This window comes from Silurus aristotelis, assembly GCF_946808225.1.
Source record: "Silurus aristotelis genome assembly, chromosome: 24".
In the NCBI taxonomy this organism is placed as follows: domain Eukaryota; kingdom Metazoa; phylum Chordata; class Actinopteri; order Siluriformes; family Siluridae; genus Silurus; species Silurus aristotelis.
The window spans coordinates 2,724,084-2,750,696 of NC_139597.1; the positions used below are offsets into that span (position 1 = coordinate 2,724,084).

Consider the following 26,613-nt stretch of genomic DNA (forward strand, 5'->3'; position numbering starts at 1 on the left):
CTGTGTGATGCTCTCATGAGTGGGTTTAAAAAAAAAAATAATGAATACACGCTTGTGTGCTCTGACAGAAGCGTCTTGCCAACTTTTCCTCTCTAAGCGACCCCCTGTTTGCTTCTCCTACAGAAACTAGAGACACGTTGGAAAGACGGAGGAAGCCGGGACTCTCAACGCCAGCCATGTCGACAGCCAGCGGACAAGCAGACCTGCAGGTAGGCTGTGAACATCTACGCTCGGTTTCTTCTCATTACAAGCCGTCTTTCTTCTCATTCTGCTGTGGTCTCCTCTCTCTCTTTCTCTCTTTGTCCTTCTCTCAGTTTTCACACAGAGGTGCAGTATGTTCTATGTGTTTGGGAGGAGACGATCAGAGGGTCTTCCTTCTCTTTTTCTACTGCAAAATATTAATTAGATACAGACTGCAAGGAACAGCCAGACCTTTAATTCTGCTTAAGATCAAAAGATCATGGCTTTACCAAACACTTATTAGAGCTGAGAGGATTGTCGCGGTCCTATGACAGTCTGCTTTTCCCAGGCAGAGGGTCATAACACTAGGAAAACACTACGTATTGACATTTTGTTCATTATACGGACAAACGTATTTGAATTTTGGGGTTCAAACTTTTAGTTGCACAGTTGTATAGGATGTCTTTGGAGTGAACCTCAAATAAACCTACACCAGAAATGGGTGGGATTAGTGAAGGATCGTTCATGCACGATTTGTTCGTCTTGTTCGAGTCTTTAATGTGACTCAGAAGAACGAGTCGACTCAGCGAGAGTTCGAGTCGTTCTGTCTTTTATCACGTGACTCCCATTAATCATTTAAATTATAGTCAAAGTTAGTGTGTAGACGTGTTGGGGGATCTGTTTATTGAAAATGTGACATTTTATTTTATTTCTGATAAAAGATTCGAAAAAACTTTCGAACCAAAATGAACCGAATGACTCAAAAAAAGATTCGTTCATTTTGATGAACGAGATTCAAAGAACCAAATCCCTTAAATGGCCTGATCTTCCCACCACTAGTTGTGATACACATATATAATGAGCATGTCAGTCTCTGGGATTGAATCGTTTAACAGGAAAAGACAGAATGAGACTTTATGGAAGCAGAACTGATGAAAGTACACTATAAGGAGTGTGAATAATTCTGATCTAAAGAGAAATTAACATAATGCGAGTGAAATTCTCTAAATCGAGACAATTTCCTAGTGGATTTAAATTTCACCTCTTTTTTTTTCCCATTTAATACATTTGGCCATGCTGTAAGTGAAAAATTCATTAACACCATCTGCTAATGTTCATCCCAGGACTTGACATCGGCGTAACGCTCAGCAGCTGCGGCAGTAAAGATATTAGACGTGACGTGGTACGAATCTCAACACGAACATGTGATAAGATCAAAACGGATTTAAGCAACTGGTCTGCAATGAAGCTGTAGATCCAGGAATGTTACATGCTCATACTTCATGTGTCCCAGATATATGGGTCAGAACCCTGGAGATGGGGTGGAGGGTCATCATTAATCCGTGTCTAACACTCAGGATCGACCCTTACTGCTGATGATCCCTTTTTATCTTCTCCATTATCCTGCTTCTGCACTGCAGAGCACGTCATCTCCATCTGCTATCTATCTATCTATCTATCTATCTATCTATCTATCTATCTATCTATCTATCTATCTATCTATCTATCTATCTATCTATCTATCTATCTATCTATCTATCTGTCTGTCTATCTGTCTATCTATCTATCTATCTATCTATCTATCTATCTATCTATCTATCTATCTATCTATCTATCTATCTATCTATTTATCTATCTATCTATCTATCTATCTCTCTCTCTCTCTCTCTCTCTCTCTATCTCTACATATACACATAAGCATGATATACTGTATGTATATTAAGTATATATATATATATAAAAATACCCAAAGTTGGTGTATGTAGACGTGTTTGATGAACGAGATTCAAAGAACAAAGTCACTAAAACCATCTGATCTTCCAAACATTGGTTGTCCAGGAAGGCCTCCTCCTTTTGCTTCTCGTTCTTAGAATGTCTCTTATGTTTTAACATTTTTTTGTCCATGATTATGTATTAAATTATTTCCAGTAGTCCATCATTTCCTAGCGTTTCTCTGGGGTACACTTCTCCACCGAGTGTAAGTTTCAGCAACAGCTTCTATCCAATCAGATTTCAGACGTCACATCACGTGTTGCTGTAGGGCCTGTAGAAATGAACAGCGAGAGCTCTTATTAAGATTCAAATCCACGTTGCTTAAAGCTGTCACTTTAACCAATCAGACTGCGACTTGACAACTCCAAGGCCCCCTTAAAGGCGTTGAACCGAGAGCGCACGAGTCAGAGCTCACAACCCGCATCTGTAGCAAACTGCACAAGCTTTAATATATTCATGTGGATTTAATAGCTTTTTTTTTAATTCCACACCGGCTGACAGAGGAGAAGAAATCGATTTGGGCGCAGATACAATTACAAGGACATTTACAGGACGGACTTTTGAAGAAAAGCAGGACATCGTGAGGAAACGTCCGTCAAAACGGTTCAAAACAGTGATCTGTTTATACAGTTGAGCTTTTTTCTTTTTTGTAAAATTTCCACAAAAACATAAAATTTGCCTTCATTTCAAATCCCCAGCAATACATTATACACTATATGGACAAAAGTATTAGGATACCTGATTTCTTACAGCCCCAAATCTAGAAGACCCAAATCTTTCAAAGCATGTCAGTATTCCTGTGTACAACATCAGCTCTATGAAGACATACTGTACATGGATTGGAGTGGAAGATCATGAACCTCAAGCGTATTAAACATGATGAATGTGATCGCTGACTGCACCCCAGGCCTCCTCGACTCACCTACAACAACACCTGACTTTACTAGGACCCTCGTAGCTGAACGCCTCTCACACAAATCTCCACATGCACAATCTAGTGGAACATCTTCACAGAAGAGTGGAGGTTATTATGAGAACAAATGGGGACCAAATGTGGAATGAGATGTTCATATGTATCTTGTGCTCGGGTATCCACAAACTGTTGGCCATTGAGTGTGTATATCTTGCTCATGTGTATTCCTAGTTGCATTCTCATTTCCTTTCAATCTCCCAGAGTCTCTCACCTCCTCCTGAATTCCTTCATCCTTTTCTTGTCTTCTCCTGGGCTGCTGAAACATTCTGACCGTCTCTGTGAGTTACAGAACAGTGGCAGCTGCTTTCTGAGAACTGCCAGCTCAGCTTTTGGCCTCTCCTGGCACATTGGTGCCACTTTGGGTCCGCTTTGTTGTGGGCAAACGAGCTCGAGTCAGCATTTCTCGTAGCACCGGAAAAAACTCAAAACCAAAGCTTAATGAAAATTGTTCATGCTGATTTTTTCCCCTCTTTTCCTTTTCGACTTTATTTCTTTTCCTTCTGTACAGAGGTCCTTTGCTCCCTGCGAGTGCTCTGTTGAGATTTGAGAAATAACGTATTGTCATCAGTCTCACGCGTTTTGTTTCATGGAGTCTGGATCCTGGTTTAGGATTTAGAGATGTCCCGGACAGCTACAACACCGTAATAATCCAAGAAAAAAAAAGACAGTGCTTCCAGATTCCACAATTATACTGTGATTCTAACCCAACTGTGACAATCTGGTAAAACGCTTTAAATCTCCTTAAACCAGGGGACCACAGACCTTTTTTTTTGTAAGGGACACATAATTTTTTCCGTTTTAATAGTTTTCTTTTTAGTGGATTTTCTATCAATAACTATATCTTATTTAACCGATAGCTCGGTTGGATCGTACTAACTGATAACCGATTAATCATTCGATAGTTTTTAAAATGGATACTGGATAAAAAAACAAACACTTCATGTAAAATAGTACTGAACTCTATTCCAAAAACACAGTACTGAATCATAAAAATCTGCTAAATGAAATAAATATGAATATATTCATCAATAAATATAAATATAAATTCATGAATTAATATAATAAATATCGCGCTCTTAATGCAGCGCGCAGTTTTGTGTGTAAAAACAAAGAGCGTGCGGCATCAGCGAGTCGCCTCTAGAGGCCGCTCTCGAAATGACAGCCGGACCAAAAACCGGAAAAACTATCGGTATGGATTTTCGCCGATAGACGATGCCTCTGTGCCTCGACCTCTTTTGATAACTAAGGAGAAATTTTAGCTTGAAATCCAACCTTTATTATTAAATAAAGAAATTATATGAGTAAAACATATATTTTAAATTACATTTTCAAACTATTCCAAATGTTGGGGCGAGTCGCATTTAACCCACGGGCCCTAATTTGTGGACCCCTAATAGAAACCCCCCCCGAAAGCCTTACCGACAAAACAGTCCTCTGCTGGACAGCTGAACATCTAGCTTTACTAGCGCTCTAAAACAAGGACATCTGAGCCGCCTTAATGAAGGGCTCAGTAAACACTCGGTGCCATGTAGCGGATAAGTGTGGGATACTGAACATTAGCGTTAATTAGCAATTAGGTTCATTAGCCTGAGTAATAAATTTTTAAACCAAATTTATCTAGTTTCAGTAATCACCATGGGGGATGAAGCACGTGATCGTGGCTACTGTATTTCTCAGCAAATGAGTCTGAGGCCTTCGTTTTTTTCTGTTTTTTATTTTCTGGTTTCGATTCCTTAAGCAATGCAACCTATAATTTCATTCTAAGGATAATAAGGTGTTAATAAACCTCAATACTCCCGGTTTGCATACAAATCCATTCCTCCTACAGCTCCTCGACCTACTTCTAAAATGTAGGAGAAGCTCCGAAAACTCCTCTATCAAAAACCTTTATTTATCCAACTTTAGTATGTGAACCATAAAATGCAACGGAGGGATGAAGAATTCTCCTATGGTGTGAGATAAGCAGTAAAATATGTCTCCTAAGTTCTTTTCCAGACCATTTCAGGGTCAGATGTACTGAAGAATCTCTGCAGGAGTCTTAGATCATTTTTTTGGGGGTCTGGAGAATGTTATATTCTTCTCCCAGCTGTTAGTAATGTCCCTCTGCATGCCCACATCTAGCTTAATGAAATTAGACAGCATTTCGGGGGTTTTATTTCTGGCCGCTGATGTTATGCATATTTGGGTTTGAGATCATGAGATTTACAGAGGCAGGAGAAGCAGAATCGCTGTGCTATGCTTCTAGAATTTAGCACAGAGTCTTAAAAAACGATTCAGTCGAGTTCAACTGAGGAAAGTCCGATGCGGGGCCTCTGCACCATAAAATGCGAGCTTTATTCGTTTTACAGATGGTCAGAAACAAGGTTCGGTTTGCAAGAGACTCTGTCAGCCAAAAAAAGAGTCCCCACTGACTTACAGTCAGATCATTAGAAGTCTTCAAATGTGGGAGCATGAAATTTTCTATTCACTTAAACAAGGAGACTCAAACCTGTTCCAGCATGACAATACCCCCGTGCACAAATCCAGCTGGGTTGCAGTGGACGATCTCCTGCTATAGAGTTCTCACCACAGCCTTATTCAACATGATGAATGTGAACCATGACTGCACCCCAGACCTCCTCACCTCACTTACATCACTACCAGACTTTACTTGCGCTAACACCCTTGAGCTCAAATCTCCACAAGCACACTCATAAAATTAGTGGATTCAATTATGATAGCAAATTTGGGGAAGGTGTAGCTCTGTGGTTAAAGGTCTGGGTTTGATTAAAAAGTTTGAGGTTCATGACCAAGTATTGACAGGCTGCCACTTTTGGGCATTTTCATTTGGTGCCCCAATGGTGGCAGCTAGGAAATACCAGGGTTTGAACCCCCAAACCTTCTGATCACTAAGCCAGAGCCTTAACCACTGATCTACCACATCCCCAAGTGATCTGGTGTAAGGAAACTTTTGGTGTTGAAATTGGGGGTATATTAATTTTATTTCACACGTAGAGTGTGTGAAAGGGAAATCCTAACTCGCACTTGGTCACAGCAGGGGCTCCAGATGTCTGTAGTCCAGCTTCCCCGCTCCTTCCTGGTTGAAGCGACGTATTAAACCGATCCAACCAGCTGCGTGTTGTTTTCCTCTGGGGTGCCAACATAGACGAGGTGTTTCAGCTGAAGGCTAACCGATAGCACATTAATAGCCCTGTCTGACTCCCATTTTAGGACACATTGGAGTGCAGACTTTCTCACCTATGGAGTGACCTGAGAGAAAATAAAAAGATAATTTTTTTCCCCCTACTGAGCCCCTCAGTGACACGGCTCACGTGCACCCGTCTGTAACATGTCCACGCAACTCATTGCACCAGGCTGCTACAGCGGGCCACGATAAGCCGGTTAAAAAGTAACAGCTGAAAGGAAACTGAAACTTTGAACCGCTGTCATGTGTAAATGCAACTGCAACACGTCTCGGTTCTCTGCCGAATGTTTATTTAAGGTTATCTGTGACTTCGTATCGTCTCTAGAGTTGAACATAAGGTCACAGGATCCGTAACTTCACGTCTCGGTGACGATCTCAGGCCTGGACCTCGAACCTAACCTCTAATTGAGGACATGTTTTAGTGTGACTGTGTTGGGTTTTTTTGGTGGTTTTTTTGTAAATATATACACTAAGGTCAAAAGTTTGTGGACACCTCACCATGTGATTTTGTATGTCAAATCAAATGAAGGTTAAAAAAAAAATTCAATATGGAAATGGAAATGTTACAATAAATGAATACAATGGTATTTCTCCAAGTTTGGGGAAGTGTGTGGGAAATCCGAGTGTCCGAATACTTTTGCTGACAGTGATCTTCTAGTGTCCTAGTTCAAGCGATGGGAAAATTTGATGCTGCATCCAAAAAAAACGTCTGTCCTTTTAAACTGTTCAATAATGAGAGAAGCAAAAAATCTTTGCTCACAGTAGGTTTGAGTAGGTTGAAATGTTTATACACTTTTGACCTGGCTTCTGATGTGACGTGTGTTGCACTTCTGAGTCACGGGTTTCAATGTGCTCTTCCTAGCATATCCTTCCACTATATCTGGCCACGTACGCATCTCTTTAAATCCCGTTCTGCTCAATATTGGTAGTTAGCATGCTCTTGGTTGTTCCTCTCTCTCTCTCTCTCTCTCTCTCTCTCTCTCTCTCTCTCTCTCTCTCTCTTTCTCTCTCTCTCTCTCTCTCTCTCTCTCTCTCTCTCTCTCTCTTTTGCTCTTTTTAACTCTCTGTGTCTCTGGTGGTTGGTTTGCAGTGATATGAGTTTTCTGAAATGACTTTGCGAGAAGTTTGGCCCATTGCTGGACTCTAGGGACCGATTGTGTCTCTTCTTGGCCTCTCCCAGAAAAGTGAAAGGAAGGAAAAGCAGTGTGCAGTAGGCGGAGAAACCAGCAGGAGGCTTCTCTATGAAAGACCGGAAACCCCTGGAGCGATATCCCATGCTAAGATGCCTCATATAGAAGCAATTTCTGGTGGTTTGCTAGATGTTATGCTTCTAGATTTTTTTTTTTTATGCATAGGTTCATGTTCTGGGATGATAACTGGACTGATTACATTTAAATAGCTATCAGACATTTCAACCAGATCCCACAAGTCCAGTGTTTTATTAAGGCTTTTTATTATATTACATGATGTTTTCTTCCCATTTTGGTCACCTGTAAGTTCCTCGATCAAACAACAACTACCAACAAGGGAGGGTGAAGGCTAACACCCAAACACAAAGCCTCTTTAGAGATTTTGCTCAGAGGAGGGAGCTGTCTACCTTCTTCTACATACATCAGCTCAAAGATACATGTGATTGGCTGGTGTCACTGTGATTAACAAGGCAATGAGTATGCCAGGCTTTTCACCCAGAAACACACAGACAATTTACCTCCTTTGGATGCAATCTTAGGACTCACAATGTCTGGATGTTCATGTCAAAATTTTTTGGAGCTCCTCAGGAACCAGTAAGATTGGTGGAACTTGATTTGATGAGCATGTTTGCAGCAACTTTGCTGATGACAGAAAGTTGGGCAAAGTGGGGCGTTTTTGGTATATACCATTTTTTGTATATTTGACATAAAAATATTGGCAATAACGACGAGAGATCAGGAAAACCTTTGACGAGCTCAACCCCTTAGAATGTCTAAACCGTTTGGCAACACCGTGCTCGACAGATTTGACTCCTGCGGACTCTACCCTTTTTTTGACGCTGAAGATCCAGTTCAAAGCTCGCCGTTTTAACACCGTTGAGGAGATCCGGCCCTAACCGCAAATCGAAGGTCTTGACACACTTTGAAAAGAAACCTCCCAGGACACATTCCATTAATGTCAGGAACTCTGGGGGCACTGTATTGCTGTGCAAGGGGACTATTTTGAAGGTGATTGTGTACAAACGTAGATAAATAAAGTACTTTCTTGTGAACAGAGAGTCTCTGAATGTTTTGATATATTTAATATACCTAATAAATCTTTAAACCTACCTTAGACACCATCAACCCCCTGATAGAAGAGAAAAGGAATGGCATGCCCTTGATTAATTTGATACTCTATAGACAGCATTTGCTGTTTATTCCCCTGGTGGGTGACATATTCAGGGTCCTCCGACGTGGGAATGTGCTGGTCAGCTGTTGCGCTCAGGATGACATGGAGCCGGTTTGGAAGTCGACACATGTCTATATAGCGAGATGAGTTGTGTATAACAGGCGTGGGCTGAACACTGGGATGACATGATGCGGATTTATTACTCATTTTGGGCCCAGTGGCCTTTTTCTCATTAGTGGTGCTTCTGAGGCCAAAAACTCGTCTGAGCAGTGTGAGTTTATGGTGATTGAAACCAGTCTCGTGTGTGTGTGTGTGTGTGTGTGTGTGTGTGTGTGTGTGTGTGTGTGTGTGTGTGTGTGTGTGTAAATATGTAGAATGAATCAAGCGTTTTTTAAAACAAGAAAGCAGCATAAGAAGTGTGTCAGATATGTGCGAATGTGTGAGAACAAGTCAACAAATTCGCCAACCGTCAAAACGCCTCTTTATCGAATGACATCTCTAAAAGACAAGCTCCATATCTGGCACTCACTCGATCCACATATTATTAAACGCTTTGACGTCTTTATAGTGGGAAGTGAAAGGCTGGAAAATGAAGCTCGTCTGTCCGGCAGCCTGCAAAACAATACGTCACGCCGGGGTGTTTCTATTCCTTTGAAATGGTGTGTCACTTTTCACAGGAGTAAGTTGTTTTTTTTACTTGCTATAATATAACAGGAATAACAGTCCAGAGAAAAGCAGAACAGCGGCATCCGAAGCGAAGTAAAAGACGTGAAATAACTAAGAAACGCAAACACGCGCACGTCTACTGCTACTCCTTTTTTTATATATATATATACGTATACACATATGCATACTACCTCTGCATAATTTGCAAACACACGTACACCCCTTCAATACAAAATTCAACATGCTTTTCTACGGTTATATCACATACTGCTCTCTTTATACATGCACACTGTTCTATTTCCTGCATCATAACTTTGTACATTTGTAATTTATGTGTTCTTTTTTTATGGTTTCCTCATGTGGTTTCCAATTAATGGTGTAGGCTGCATGGGGGATTCACAGAGTAAGAAATCTTTAACATTATGTTTTAATGTACTGTGTAAAAAAGTGGTTAAGGCTCTGGGTTACTGCTCAGAAGGTCAGGGGTTCAAGCCCCCGGTATCGCCATGCTGCCATTCTTGGTGCCCTTGAGCAAGGCTCCTAACCCTCCGTGCTCTAGGGGTGCTGTATCATGGCAGACCCCAGTTTCCTAACAACGCTGGAGTGTGCGAAGGAAGAATTACAATGTGGTATAGAAGTGGATGTGACAAACATAAAGCCCATTTCTTTCTTTCTTTTTTTCCACTTCTTTTTCTTTCTTTCTAACAATCGAATCTTAAGGCTTAAACATGTAATTAGAGGTCTATAAATGACAGGATAAGATGCAACATGCAGCATATAATTGGTCTGAGGAATCATTTGAGGTAATCATTGGTCATTTCATCTGCATCAAATCAATCAAATTTTCTTAGTACAACATGTAGTGAAGCTCGAGATACAAGAAAACAGTCCACATGCAGTCCATTCTGCCTGACACTAACTTCCCCCTAAGGGTGAACACAGTACTGTATGGTCGTGGGACACTTTTCCAGCATGTAAAAAGAAAAGCACATGCGCATCAAACTCAAAAATAGATTCATTGAGGAATCCGAAGTGTCTCTAAGTGTGAAAGCGACTTTGTTTGCTGATTCTTTGGACTCCAGATTCAAATGGGATTTGTATGCCTTCTTGAGCAAAGTGATGGATCATGAGGTAATCTGATCCCATTTCTTTGTGCACAGATTGTGGCTCACACACACACACACACACAGACACACACACACACACACACACAGACCCACACACACACACACACACACACACACACACACACACACACACACACAAACTGCTGAGGTCTACAGAGCACTGCCCCCCATGGTGGTTGGCGAGAGCAATAGGAATGCATTCTCGTATTCCTGTTTTTAATTGTATCCAGACTGAAAGGCATTCCAGCCCACTGGGCCACAGGAACAATGACGCAAGCAACCGAGCATTCGGGTGCTTTCCAATTCCAATAGCACCAGCTCTGCGGCTGTTCCTCTTCCAATCCAGAACCGATGCACCCATCTCTGTTATTCAGGGCACACCCTGATATTCACACCAGAAACAGATCTACAGTACTACGACAAAACATTATATTGTACCGTCAAAATCCGATTCATTGGACCTTGAGTCTGTAACAACAACTCATTATTTTGTGTTTGTGTTTTGTTATTTGGGGTCAATGAGACCATAAACATAAAGAGGAAAAAAAAGCTGTACGTCTGCATGGACTCTTATCGAAAACAAGTTGCCATAGATGCCATGCAACGAGCGATACGGTCTAAAAGGAGACGGCATTCTACATGGCTGTTATCAGAGTCCTGTCAAGCAAGGATTAGTGTTTATCAGTGTCAGGTTCTATATCCCAACTGCAATAGAGCTCAACATGTACAGACGTATATCCACAGTATATACACTCCCCCTCCAATACAAGTGGAACGGCAAAGTTCATTCTTCTGTTTTACAGCTTAACATGTTTCAGTTTGAGATCAAAAGGTGAATATGAGTAGAGTTTTAGACTGAACAAGTCAACCACCAGACCTTCACTCATTCGAGCATTTTTTTGTAGATAACCTTCAGAAACAGCTGATATAATCATAAAACAGAATCACAGGAGCTTTTGGGTCCTCAACATCCAGACTGTGTAACAGTTTCTTTCCATAAGCCATCAGTCTCCTCAACATGAGGGAACTGGACTGATACATACACACACATACACACACATCAATGGCAACCCAACAACAATTCGAACACTCCACTTCCACAACCTTCTGTTCTGTACTGGTTGGTGCTACTGTGTTACTGTTTTTCTTTTCCTCATGTTCTTTTTTAGTTAGTTTAAAGTATAAAGCCTAGTTGACTACTTGACAAATATAGACTGGTGATATCCCAATAATGTTGGGAAGCTGGGGTCAGCCATGATACAGCACTCCCTGGAACACAGAAAGTTAAGGGCCTCACTCAAGGGCCCCAAGAGTGGCAGCTTGGTGATATCAGGGCTTGATCTCCCAACCTTTCGATCCCCCAGAGCCTTAACCACTAAGTTACCACCTCCCCTGCTTAGTGGGTCTTTGGTATGATGTAGACATACATATACAACCAAAAATTTTAGATATTACCGGTACTTTTAGGCAAAAATCTGGGTTATTTTTCACCAGGTCATGATTTAAGTTGTTGGAAACATCTAGATGTAAATTTCAGGGAATAACAGATGAAATTCTGAGGTAACAACATCTTTTAAACTCCCAAACACAAAGAAAAATACCATTGGCCTTGCTGTTTCAAAACATATGCAACCAGTTCAATTGAGTCCAGTTTTGTCTGAGGCCATGTTATTGTGAGGAAAGAAAACAAAGCGAACTCAGGGGAGATATAGAATGAGAGAGGGAGGGAGAAAAAAGGGAAAGGGATAACGAGTGATATGAGGTGATTGGATGGCGCTGGAAAAGAAAACTGGAACTGTATGTGTGTATGTGTGTTTTACACATGGGGTCACAGCTGGACAGTGTCTCTGGATGGGTGTTGAACATCATGTCCTGCTGTAAGGGAAATGACCGACCTGTTGCTACACTGCAGGCCGGCAAAACACCCATGAATTCAGTTCAGGCTAATTGGCATTGATCCAACAATTTACGTCAGAACAATATACTTACTTTCTTTTCGGCTTCTCCCGTTAGGGGTCGCCACAGCGGATCCTCCGCACGTTTGATTTGGCACATGTTTTACGCTGGATGCCCTTCCTAACGCAACCCTCCCCAATTTATCTGGGCTTGGGACCGGCACTAAGAGTGGCTGGGGATGGTTCCCTGACCGGGAATCGAACCCGGGTCGCAGCGGTGGGAGCGCTGCATCTTAACCACTAGACCACCATAAATCTTTAAATCACTAACGCCTTTCTATGTCTCTGTGACTATGGATGGTGATCTATGAAATTAATAAAACATGCGTTTATGGAAACATGATGTTTATATATGAATATGTATATATATAAAACATATAAAATAGAATGTATAGCATAAATATACCCTAAATAAATATAATAAAATATCAATATATGGGAATATTCATGACTTTTTAGGGGTGTAAATAATTTTGGCACAAATATATTGATATCAATGAGAGAAGAATGTTTAGTATATTTAAAACTATAAAGACAATAAAAAAAAATAGTAAACTAATAATAATGTAAAGATTTAGACAATTGTGTGTGTGTGTGTGTGTGTGTGTGTGTGTGTGTGTGTGTGTGTGTGTGTGTGTGTGTGTGTGTGTGTATTACAACATATATTACATATATATCACTTTAAAATGACTTTTTAATATATACATGCAAAAAAAGTATGCAGCTGATCCTAAGCCAAGAGGATCTCTTCCGGATTTACACCATCCTTTACTGATCTAAGCCCATCACAGTGAGTTAATCACATCACATCCCATTTCCATATCCAGATGATATCACAAGCATGATGAAATCACGTGTAGAGATCGGGCAGCAGGGCGAGTTACTTCCTCGTCATTTACAAAGTGGAATGAGGTTTTACAGACATGTTGACAGGTCAGAATGAGGTCATGTGCGCCCTCTTATTGGCTATAATAACCTCCATATTCCAGCTCTGTGGAGTGAGTAATGCAATATGTAGTGTAATATGAGAAGAGAGGAGTAGTAAAGCTTAGAGAGAGCACTCACATAGAAGACAGAGTGATTATGGAGCTCAGGGGAGACCTTTGGATCGCTCTAAAAGGATATATGTTTATACCATGAACATCTCCTTACTATCTACTATATACTTTTTGGTCTTGTATACAATCCTATACACTATAGGGTATGTATACTACTGTATATAATACTGCAGGCAACTTAACTGTTATAGACAACACTCATGGCATTTTGTTTCACAAACCACATACTGGCATCAATACATACAATACATGTAGGATAAGGCAATTTTTGAGTAAACCTCCTGTGAAAATAAAGTTGGAGATACTCCTAGTGGTTCCTCCATGCAAAATAGAGTTGATTCATATCAAAGGGCTTTAATAAGAAAAACATTCTGGGATTAAGATGATTACAAGATACAAACATTTCTGGAAAAGGATCTCTTTGACATTATTCATACATTATTTGGACAAACTTTGTGGACATCCGGATAAAAGATTCTTTTTGATCTTTTTTGAACATCTAATTCCACACTTAGTCTCCATTTTCTTGTATAATACTCTCAACTCTTCTGGGAAGATGTTCCACTAGATTTTAGAGTGTGTTTGTGGAGATCATTCAGCCACAAAGCTGTGTTAGTAAAGTAAAGTCAGGTAGTGATGTAGGTGAGAAGGTAAGAAGACCTGGGGTGCAGTCAGTGTTCACATTCATCCTAAAGGGGTTCAATGGGGTTGAGATTAAAGCTCTGTTGTAGGAGATCTTCCACTCCAAACCATGCAAGCCGTATGTTAGAAGACCCACGAGGATCCCAAGGCATTTAGAGCTTGTGCCACCACTAGTTGGATTTCAGACATTGGACTTTGAGGATAAACAAACTCATAAAATAACATTCTACATATGATGTTTCTCCATCATTGAACATTTGAAGGCTTTGGCATGGAGGAGTTGGTGTTTAATCTATAATGACCTCAGATGTTGATCTCATTTTTTAGTTGCTCAGGAGCTCCTGGTTCCACAACTCCAACTGATTGGATACGACTGTAGAAAGGACATTACTCATAATCACACACTCTGGTGCTCATGATAGTTCTCCCTTTCTGGTGTTTGTAAGGTCTTAATGATTTATAATCACGATCTTGGTGTCACACAGATGAGGATGAGGTTCTGTTTTGAGTTCGGTTCTTCTCAAGGTTTCTTCTTCATACCATCTAAGGGAGTTTTTTCTTGCCACAGTCAGCCCAGGCTGTGAAAAAAAAGTCAAATCTTCCTCTCATCTAAACATAACAAATGAAAGCAAATGTAGATTTAATGATGGTTGGTGAAGGTCAGGAGCTGCTTAATGTAGGTTGCTCTCATGAAGAAGCGCAAATACAGAGCCCCTGGGTGCCAATACTTCTGAATATACGCATACTTGGTAAAGTATAAAGTCAATTTGTACTTCATACATTCGTGTGTAAGAGGACTTGGGCAGATATCTTCTGCACTGTGTGTGTGTGTGTGTGTGTGTGTGTGTGTGTGTGTGTGTGTGTGTGTGTGTGTGTGTGTGTGTCTGCATGTACATGTTTTTCATTCTTGTTGGAAACCAAATGTACCCACATAGATAGGAATATCTCAAAGAACTGACCTTGTGGGCACATTTGGCTTCTTCCCAAGAGGTAAGCTGCTTTGTGTATAAAAATAATCTCCAGCTTCTATTGTGTGTGTGTGTGTGTGTGTGTGTGTGTGTGTGTGTGTGTGTGTGTGTGTGTGTGTGTGTGTGTGTGTGTGTGTGTGTGTGTGGAAAGAAAAAGTAAGAGCGTGATGTTTGAGGGTTCACCGCCATCATCAGAAGAAGAGTGACGTCCAACATCCCCCATCTCTGGAATCAAGGCTGAACTCCAGACACACACAACAAACACACACATATATTTATAGACACACACACTCACACACACACACACACACACACACACACACACACACACACACACACACACACAGACACACACACACACACACACACACACACTTCCCAGAGCATTTGGAGATACAGCCACATCCGTGTGATGCATTCAAATGAAGCCAACCACACTGCGAACACACACCAGCCTCGAAAACAAGCAGTGTTGCTTTTTGTAGCAGAAGCAGGAAACGGTACCACACACACACACACACACACACACACACACACACACACACACACACACACACACACACACACATATATATATATATATATACACACCAAGTGCCAGGAAATCTGCACAGGTGACATTGTGTGTGTGTGTGTGTGTGTGTGTGTGTGTGTGTGTGTGTGTCTGTGTGTGTGTGTGTGTGTGTGTGTGTGTGTGTGTGTGTGTGTGTGTGTGTGTGTGTGTGTGTGTGTGTGTGTGAATTCTCGTTTGTGCATATAAACCGTATTGTTGCGTTACACAAAAAATTAATTACGAATCTCATGCACATCAATGCTGGAACGAATACATGTGTGTGTGTGTGTGTGTGTGTGTGTGTGTGTGTGTGTGTGTGTGTGTGTGTGTGTGTGTGTGCAACAACAGCTGCAGAAGAAGCCTCAGAGAGAAAGGAAAGTAAGGGGCATGTTAGTTCACCTCCTCTCCACCACCCCTTCCACCCCCACCACAGTATGGTATGAAGAGAAACCCATGTTTATAGCAACTGTCATCACAAATAGCGTCTGATCCGCCTCTACCCAGCGATCTTCTTCATCTACGACTCAACAGTCTTTTAAAGAAGAAAGCACTCCTTCTCTTTTACCAGCCTCTTACATGCAGAAACTATCTCTCTTTCTCGTAAATCCGATAATTGGTCCGAGACGGAGTGCGGCGTATACTATTATCCGTACGTCATACACGTTTTTTTTAAAGCCCGTTTATATGAAGGACGAGGTGTCAAAACCATAACGTGTGAACCGGTTGGAATTTAACACGGAGGTCAACGTGTCAGGCGAACTTCTCTTTATTATAAGTACTTTAGTGTATAGTGTGTGTGTGTGTGTGTGTGTGTGTGTGTGTGTGTGTGTGTGTGTGTGTGTGTGTGTGTGTGTGTGTGGAGAAAAAGGCCATTGTTTCCTACAGGCATGGAGTTTAGTGACTGACACCTTCTATTTACCCTCCAACTCTTGTCATTCTTTTCGAGATTTGGGAACGCTCTCAGACGTTCCTCATAGCTTCATGTTGCACAATGCTGGAAAAAAAAAGTGTCGAACCATCTGACAGTTCTTATTCCTCTGGCGTTTTTGGAGTTTCTCTAGCTCGAGTCTGAGTGTCACTTGTGTGCAGCGACATGCAATAACATGTAAACTATACAGACAAAAGATTGTGAAGCATCTTTCTGAACATGCCGTTCCACATTCAGTCTCCATTTGCTGTTAGAAGATCTGTAGGTGAGAAGGTGAGGAGGACTGGGGGGGTGCAGTCAGAGTTCACATTCATCACGTTCAACAGGGTTGAGGTCAGAGCTCGGTAAGAGGAGATCTTCCACACACTTCCAATCTCCAAAGCAGTCTTCATCTTCAAAATCATTTGAATCATTTCATTCTATCACATCCAAAAACCTCCAACTATGACTGGAAAAGTTACTTAAGATACTTTTCATCCTAATTTGAGAGGGTGCCCGTTTGAGTCTGGTTCCTCTCAAGGTTTCTTCTTCATCCAATCAAAGAGAGTTTTTTTCTTGCAACAGTTATTGGGGATAAACACACATAATTCACTTATATTCCAAAAATGTTGTTCTATAATTCTTACATTGTGAAAAAAGCGCTTTAGAAATAAACTTGAACTTGAACATGAAGGCCACAGGTCCATCAAGTCCAGCATGTGAATGAAATACAGGTTTTAAAATGGGGCAAATATCCAAACTGTAAAAAAAAAAAAAATTTAAAATAAACACCTGTGAAGAACATTCTTCTGTTGTTTGCATTTAGGATTATGATGGTCTTTGCCATTGGGAGTATGGTGTAGGAGGACTATCAGAACTATACCTTCAGTCTTCTAAGAAGCTCCACCAAACATGACACATGATTTGTCTCGTACGTGGGGGGAAAATAATTCAGGATGAACACATGAAACCAAATGAAGACTCAATATCGGTTGGTGAAGTTAAGGAGCTGCATTATGGAGGTTGCTTTGATGAAGAATTTCATCAAACCTTCATAGCAGATTGTTAAGACATGTTTTAGGACACATTCAAAATCACTCTATACAATTTTGGGTCTCTAAGTTTTTTGCTAACAGTTTGTTGAAGAACCACTGGAGAAGTCTAGAAAGTGGACTTTTCACTATGTTTTAGGGGCCCCGTATTGACCGGTGAGCAGATCTCCAAACCCTCGCGCCACTCAGTAATAGGCGAGAAACTTACCACAGTCTGGCTCCTGATTGGACGGCATGTTAGAATTTCAGGGTAAAATATAACCGTTCGGTGCTAAGCTCATGTTTATGCAAATTATATACGCTGTGCTGGAATGTTCTGGAATATTTGGACGGCTTTGTCATCTATAACCAACAGATCTTGACATTCATTTCGTGAGCTGTGAAGGCGTTTTTACATACGAAAAAACTTTCAAAATGTAAAATACTGTGCCCGAAATTAATATTGGCACCGTTTAGTAAATATGAGCAGAACAAGGCTGTAAAAAAATCACCATTTTTGATCTTTTCTCTAAAGAATTCACCAAAAACCGAGCTTTCATGGATTCTCATGGAACAGTTGAAAACACAAAACCCTAGTAAGAAATCTCTTACATATGTGTGTGTGACACAAGTATTGGCACCCTTTTGATCAATACTTTATGCAACCTCCCTTTTTTTAACAACATAATTCAAAAAATTAAAAAATTAAAAAAATTTTAAAAAATTAAAAAATTAAAAAATTCAAAAAATCAAAAATTAAAAAATTTTGAAATTAAAAAATTAAAAAATTAAAAAATTAAAAAATTAAAAAATTAAAAAATTAAAAAATTAAAAAATTCTAATTCAATTTGAAATACAAATAAAAAAAGAAACTTTTAAAACATAACATAATAAATTTTGTCAACAAACTGCTCTGAGCCTCATCCTATAATTCTTTATGAATTGGATAATACATGGCATACGGACATTTCTAAGGTCCACGCTGGTGGACTCTTCTCTTCAGTTCACCCTGTACAGGTATTCTCTGGGATGACAATGGCAAGAGCTTCATTTGGTGGTCAGTAATTTATTTTTGTCTTGATTTTAACGTATGTTTTTGGGTCATTTTCCGTCTGTAAGATTCACCTATGGATCAGCTTCTTAACCATTGCCCTGATAGTGACAAAGTGCATTTTTCTTTTTGTTAAGCTCAACAACCTTTTGCTGCACATTACAGCTATATTCCTTGATTTTACCTATTGGTTTGAAAGGATATTCGGCCTGTCTTACCTCATATTTGTGAAACTATTCCTAGTCACCCTGGTGTACTTAAAAAAGTCAGATATCAATGAGAATACGGACATGTACGGACATGTTAACTCATGTGAATTCCTAGGTGTGCTATTAACTGATCAGCATAACATTATGACCACCTGCCTAAAATTGTGTTGGTCCCCTTTTGCTGCCAAAACAGTCGTGACCCTTCGAGCATCAACATCATTAATTTCTTCAGCAGGTTGAGCTACAGGAGCTCGTCTGTTGGATCGGACCACACGGACCAGCCTTCGCTCCTCACGTGCATTAATGAGCCTCGTCCACCCACGACCCTGTCGCCGGTTCACCACTGTTCCTTCCTTGGAGCACTTTTGATAGATACTGACCACTGCAGACCATTAACATCACACAAGAGCTGCAGCTTTGGAGACTCAGTCGTCTAGACGTCCCAATTTGTCGAACTCGTTAAAATCCTTACGCTCGCCCATTTTTCCTGTTTCTATCACGTCAAGTAGTGATGAGAAGATATAATCATTTGAGTGACTTGGTTCCTTGATATTTTTTGGCTCATTTAGTTTATTTCCTTCCTTTGAAATAAATTTAAATGTTACATTTTCAATAAGCAGATAAAACTTCATAGCGTTTACGGGAGTCACGTGACAAAAGAAAGATTCGGAGAGTTCTGTTGAATTGAGATGCTGTTTGTGACGACTCGTTCTTACGAGTCACATTAAAAGACTCGTTCATGAACGACTCATCGCTAGAGCAGAGAGAGATTTTTTTTCTCTCATCCTAGAAACCACTACATCAATGCTAATACATTCACAATCAGGATAGTCCACTTACTAAGCTGAAGATAATTATATGGAGATACCAAGATACCAGTCAGATCTGTAGCACAGTAGCACCTAAATAAGTCGCAACTCCACCTCGTTGCAGGAATTCAATGCTCGAGACGCAGCTGTGCCATATGCCGTTTGTAGCCCAGGGCTCCCTAAAGAACAAATGATCACACTTGACAGTAATGTTTCTCATTTGCCAGGTGGTAACAGAGACCCTGAATTCATCACATAGCAAGTCAAACGCTTGAACATTGCCTGAGGAAGGCCAAGAGCATTCCAACTTACAGCACTACCGCTAAAACTGAAGAAAACATGGCAGCTTAATGGGGAAAAAGACACATTAAAAATACAATATATGGGCAAAAGTATTGGGACACCCAACAAGTCCCATGTGGTTCTTCCCTAAAGTGTTACCAAAAAAACCAAAGGAACACAATTGTATTTGATGTTTTTGTATACAGGAGCATGAAAGCATTGGAAAAACTTGTTCCAAAATGAAGACATGCATTAAATCGGTTGGAGAGGAAGATCTCCTGTGACAGAGCTTGATCTGACTGTACCCCAGACCTTCTCCAGAGGATTGAAGGACACTATAACAGCAAATGGCAAATAAATGTAGAATGCGATGTTCACATTTTTTTCCACAGAAATCTGCATAGCTGTGAAGACAGGAAACGGAGGCATCGATGACGTGAACCATTTCCTGCTTTCCTTTACATTACTAATCCTCTCTCCAGGGTCGAATGAAGACTACGATATTTTGGCCTCAGCCTTGTTCATCGGGGATTAATACACATAATTCACTTGTATTCATTTATCTTTTTTACGTTCTGTAAAGCTGCTTTGAGACAAAATAGCTTGAACTTTCTCAGCTGTTTTGCTTGTCATCCTGTCAAGCCACGTTTGCCTTTATATACGTGTACATCTTCTCTGTCTCCTGCACTTTAGACATCATCTTAATCCTTCTCCTTCTCTTGACATGTCTAAGCAAAAAAAAAAAAAAAACAAAGAAAACAAACCCAAACCTTTCTCAAGTTTGAGTGAAACCTCCTCTGCTGCTTGTATTCACTATTGGACAGTCTCTCGACCAATGGGTCGACGGGGAGGTGGACTTCCTGTACGCCATGCTGCATGCAGAGCCTCTGTGAAACACTCCTGAGCTCTCCTGTGGTGTTTATTTTATGGGGGAGAAGTGAAAAAAGGGCCCAGCGACGTGGCACGTGCGGTGTTTGGAACCGTGCCACGTTCTCGTTTTTCGCCAGAGAATGATTTACAACTCGGGTTTCCAACGCTGCTATTTTTATTTGTTTCTTTTTTATTTTTTTTTTCCAGGCATATATACTGTGTATATTTTTATATATATACTGTACATGGTCTGAGATTGACATGGATGAAGAAAATGTGGGATTTTCGTAAAGAAACAAATTCCTCCGTCTGGTTGTTGAAACACTTTAAAGAATTATCATAAATTGACACTGTGGTTGTAGGCATTATCACTGACACTGTGTACATGTGTACATGTGTTATTTAAATGCAATGGTGTTGTCTCTAAACTTGTAACATAATATTGATTCATATTTTATGAATATGGAAGTAAACCGCCACAATCCAGGAAATGTGATATTCATTTAGCACACAAAACATAATCAGTGGAGTTTATTGTAAATACTATTAAAAAAACTATACTGTACTTACAAGAAGATTAATAGAAAACAGATACTAGTGCTGCCATCTGCTGGAGAATAGAATAGAATAGAATAGAATAGAATAGAATAGAATAGAATAGAATAGAATAGAATAGAATAGAATAGAAGTGAGGCTTTTGCTTGTCATGTACTTTACATGAATTCTTTCTTCTTGGCAAAACTACACACATACTTCACTTAAGTAGAAGTACAGATACTGATGTTTTAAAAAACTCTAGTAAAAGACTAAACTCCTTTACTTAAGTTAAAGTGAAAAGTTTGGGCTCTGACATGTACTTCAGTAAAAAGTAGTCATTACTTCTACCTGTTTTGGTGTCATGCTGGTAATCGGACCTCACGGTATTTTAATATTAGGGCTGTCAATCGATTAAAATATTCAATCGCAAACAATCGCATGATCGCCACGCACCAACTCGCGATTAATCGCGATTAAAATATTTCAATCACACGATTGCACGCGATTAATCGCAACTGTATCGCACATTTTTATCTGTTCTAAATACGCGTCTACTTGCCGATAAATCGCGAGGAAACGCATGACAATCGCACGATCAAAAATATGTAATCGTGATCAATCTCAAGATTGTCACGCGGCGGCTCGCGATTAATCGCAACGTAATCGTGCAATTTTATCTGTTCTAAATGTGCGACTGCTTTGCGATTAATCGTGAGGAAACGTGTGTCAATCGCGCGATTAAAATAGTTACTCTCGATCAATCACATGATTTCTAACTCGCGATTAATCGCAACTTCATCGCACTTTTTTTCTGTTCTAACTGTGTGATTACTTGCCGATTAATCGCGAGAAAACGCGTGACAATCGTGCGATTAATCGCGACTTAATCACACATTTTTATCTGTTCTCAATTTACCTTACATTAATACTTTTCAAGTTTTCAAATGTATGTTAATTATTAGTGAAATTAAACTCAACATAGAGCATGAAGATCAAATATTTAAAAATATATGGAAATGTTTTAAAGTGAGTATGGTGTTTTAAATTATGAAGAAACCTTTCCTCTTCTAACTTTCATATGAATGACATAATCAGAAAATGTTTGTATTCGATGTGAATGTAATTTATTTCAAATTAGACATTTTGAGCTTTTGATACATCTATTTATTATGTCTGTAAGCCAAATATTCACTGAGATTCAGGTTGTTTTATTTATGTGTCTGTGAAGAGAGATGACAGAAACGGCAGAGAGCGCCCCCTGTCTGTAAGAGTAAAAATAGAGATGCAGTATGCAAAATATGACTCCAGTAAAATTGCTGCCTTTAAACGATCATTTGAGTAAAAGTACAAAAGTATTTAAATGTACTAAAGTATCCAAAGTACTATGATTTATTATGGCTATAATGTTCCTATTATCATTTAAATAAATAAAAGACTCTTTACTTAATTAATTAAGTATAAGTTAAAATACTATAATGTGACTCTCAGCACACTGATCTATTCATCTAATCTAATCTAATCTAATCTAATCTAATCTAATTTAATCTAATCTAATCTAATCTGTTCTTCCATCATTTATTCCTCTCTAAATGTTCTGCGTGCTGTTAAACTGACACTAAACTCTATGTTCATGCCAAGTAGATGCCATAGATGAAATAGTGGTTCTAGTTCGATTGACTGCCTGGGTGAACCACACCATGTCCCAACATCTCTGCTTCAGCTTCCGTCACTGGATGAGTAAAACGTATTCTCAGAGCAGTCCACAAATTCGAACACATTTCTGAGGGCTCTATTTCATGGAGAATTTCACCCTAAATGCATTTACTGCACAATTAAATACATGTTATTGTGCACAATTTATTAAACTCTCAGAACCAAGAATCATAAAACCCCTTCGCTAATTGCAGCAAATGCAAAATATGTTTTATGTATTTTTAACAGCAGGACTGGAGATTCTTTTTTACTGAACTCAGTTCAGGAGCTTTTCAGTACAATCACAGAAAACCTTTATGACATCACCTCAATTAAAGGTAACCAAATCTATTAGTGCTACAGGAGTTTATCTACAATCCAACTACACTAGTGAGGGTGTTATTGTTTTGTTGCTACACACATTATAATAAACTACATACTATAAATTCTAATGTTAATAGAAATGTTGCTCTATGTGTAAAAGCATAGCAGGAAACACAGCATGACCTACGTGATGTACAGTTATTAACCTGATTTTCATTAAATGCATTAGTCTTTACTATCCTCATAACGAGAAGATCGATAGAGCTGCATATACACCTTTATCTATTACACGTTCCCCCGCTACTTTTTTCCTTTTTTTCTGAATTGGGCTCCTGAGGGTTTAAACCTTTTTTGTCATCCATAAAATTTAAATGAATTTGGATTCGGATCTCCTTACTGACGTCACCCAGGGCTTGACCCTGATTGTTTTCTTACTGCGTGATTAACCAGTTAAGTTTTTATTGGCTTGTAAATAAAAAGGAACAACTGCTTTTGCGGAATGTAGTCGAGTAAAAAATACGATATTTGACTTTGAAATGTAGTGAAGTTACAGAAAATGTCTCCCCAAATGGAAATACTTGATTAAAGTACGAAATAAGTGGAATAAACTACTTAAATACAGTAACCAATTACATTTACTTCATTACTGTTCACCACTGGTCTTCTCTCATGAATGTTCTTCAGAGCCCTCATCATTTCCACAACTTTTTTAGCTTTCTGCGGGTTTTTGCCGCCCCCTGCAGGTGAATCACGAAAAGGTAATATTTTTCATTCTGAATATAAATTCAGCAAATTCAATGGTACAGAAGTTTCTTACAGTTATCTACAAGGTTTTCTCTTCTGGCTTAATAAACACTATCCAAATCTTTTACTTTTTCATATATTTTTCATGGAAATGTACTTTTCATTTGAAAGATTTTCTCCCAGTTGCACTGCTTCCAGTAGTGTATGTTTACGTTAGAGTTTCTATCCAATCAGAATTCAGCCGTCACGTGTTTCCAGGGTCGAGGAAATCTGCTTTGAGGCCTTCAGAATCAACAGTGTGGGTGTCTGTAGCTTCAAATACATGACAATAAATCCTGATTGGTCTTTAACCAATCAGATTCCGAGTTGCCGATATCGGGGCCATCTAGCAGGCATCCAGTAACGTCGGCGTTTTCACGTCCACACTTCGTTTGTAGTAAACTGCACAAACTTAAATATATTTGTGTGGATTTAATAGCTTTTTTTTTTATTCTACAATGGCTGACAGAGAAGAAGAAATGTATTTGGTCGCATATATATCTTTATCTTTTTTTGCAGATCCTTTGCTCGTATTAAATGTGCTGGAATTATAACTACTACTAATAGAGTAATGTGGTCATGTGTTATTTCCTTCTCTCACAGCGTCTCAACATAAACCGCTACGCCACTAAGAAGACGATGGCTGAAGGCATGTTGGATGTGGCTCTGCTCATGGCCAACGCTTCTCAGCTGAAAGCCGTGCTGGAACAAGAGCCCGGGTTTAAGTACTACATGACTGTGATTGTGCTTATTGCAGTCTCGCTTTTCTTCCAAGTGCTCGCTGGGGTTTTCTTCATTCTCATGGGTAAGGAATGGAGCGTTATTGCTTTTTTTTCTGCCATACAGCTTTATAAAGCAAGCTAAGATTTCTTAGATATGCTGTGGCTCTTCGTGTTTCCGGAGGGAGCTGCAGATTTGGACAAATGTTTGTGGACACCTGACCATAAGCTCTATAGCAGATCTTCCACTTCAATCTTCATAGATCTCGTTGCCTTGTTATGCTTGAAAAGGTTTGTGTGCCTCCTAACAGTTTGCAGAAGAACCACATGTGGATGGAAAAGTCAGGTGTCCCAATACTTTTGTCTTTATATTATGCATATTCGCCTATAAGAAACCTCCTTCTTTTTTTTCCCTCTTACCAGCACGCAAAGACCTCAATGTTGTCGCCAATCAAAGAAAGCTTGATGTTATGAATAACATAGCGACTGTCCTCGTGTTATTCACCGTCATCGTCAACATCTTCATCACCGCATTCGGTGTGCAGAAGACCGGCCTCTACCATCGGAATTGAAGTTTAATTGAAGATGACAGATTGCTAAACTAATGTTACAGGTTAATTTCTGTTGATAAAAACATTGCTAATGTAATGAAATGAAACCATTACACATAATATGCTGTGTGTTGTTCGGCTGCAGGACAAATATCATCACCTTGGAAACAAGGAAGCCTGCAGAGGACATTGTTAGGTTAAGAATAATTAATAATTAATCAATAATAATACATTTACAGTATTATACTATGCTCAATCCTTTCTATATTTGTCATAGATTGCTTTATAAGGTATTAAACATCTTATAAATAATCCTACTTTGATTTTAAACGTCATTCGTTTTTTTAATTTTATTTAATTCAGTACAATTTAATTAATTCTGATTTGCATTAATAAAGTTTTTAAAAGATTGTTCTTCATAAGTGTCCATAATGAGTGAGACGGGGGCGACTGTGGTGAAGGAAAAACTCCCTGAGGTGGCATGACCAAGAAACCTTGAGAGGAACCAGACTCAAGAGAGAACTCGTCCTCATCTGGGTGCCACCAAATGTCCATTTATTACAGCCAACAACAACGATGCTGAGGTGCAGTGATGGTGATCAAATGCAACCTTTAGACCTTAGCCATTGTAGCAGACTGTTGACATTAAGTACAGTCCAAAACCATCCTCAAAGCTCCGGTCTTACTCCGTAATTTCATGGATCCCCAGTTCGTTGATGTGAAACCATCCCCAGGATGACAAAATATACAAATATCCCAGTTTTCAACCTGTGGGGTTTATAAGAGAAAGTTCTGCCCCCTGCTGTTGTCTTCATTATTTGAGGTACCAACAAATGGCCTGCACCTTTTGATCTAAGTGGGAGTGGGGGCTCATACTGGTACAGAAGTTCACTCAGGTACTGCGGCGTGAGACCGTTAAGTGCTTTAAACGTCAGTAGTAGTATTTTATAATCAATGTGAGATGTAATTGGGACCAGTGTGGACCAGCGGTCCCCAACCTTTTTTGCGCCATGGACCGGTTTAATGTCAGACAATATTTTCACGGCCCGGCCTTTAAGGTGTGGGGGATAAATACAACAAAATAAAATTATACGACGATAAAAACTGGTATTTTTTTAATATAATAATAAACGTGAATCCACTCTGTAGTTTTTTTGGTCATTTTGCTCGTTAGGGGGTTTGAATTTAGCGGTAATGTATTATGTGTTAGCGGCCGGAGCCCCTTTAAGAAGGTAGTGGATGGAGGTAAGTCATGTGACCAAGGGAGGAATCTTCACATGCATCAGGAGTGAGTCATAGACAGATGTGGTGGAGAGAATCTGGTAATTTTCCAAAATAAAACATCGTTCAGAATCAGATAATAAATAAAACGTAAATAATGTAAGTTATGTGTTCTTTCTGTGCGGCC

At 39.7% G+C, this 26,613-nt stretch overlaps 1 protein-coding gene across 1 annotated transcript; it reads left to right on the forward strand.

Moving 5' to 3' along the window:
- ninj2 (ninjurin 2) lies at window positions 1-25,622 on the forward strand. Its single transcript, XM_083528062.1, has 4 exons — window positions 1-19; window positions 124-209; window positions 24,539-24,740; window positions 25,078-25,622. The coding sequence occupies exons 1-4, from the start codon at window positions 16-18 to the stop codon at window positions 25,224-25,226; spliced, it is 441 nt and encodes a 146-aa protein (XP_083384188.1). The 5' UTR covers window positions 1-15; the 3' UTR covers window positions 25,227-25,622.
- The last annotated feature ends 991 nt before the right edge of the window (window positions 25,623-26,613 follow it).

Coding starts and splice junctions, on each gene's coding strand:
- ninj2 (XM_083528062.1), top strand. Junction 210..24,538: donor GCGGACAAGCAGACCTGCAG/GTAGGCTGTGAA, acceptor CTTCTCTCACAG/CGTCTCAACATAAACCGCTA. Junction 24,741..25,077: donor GGTTTTCTTCATTCTCATGG/GTAAGGAATGGA, acceptor CCCTCTTACCAG/CACGCAAAGACCTCAATGTT.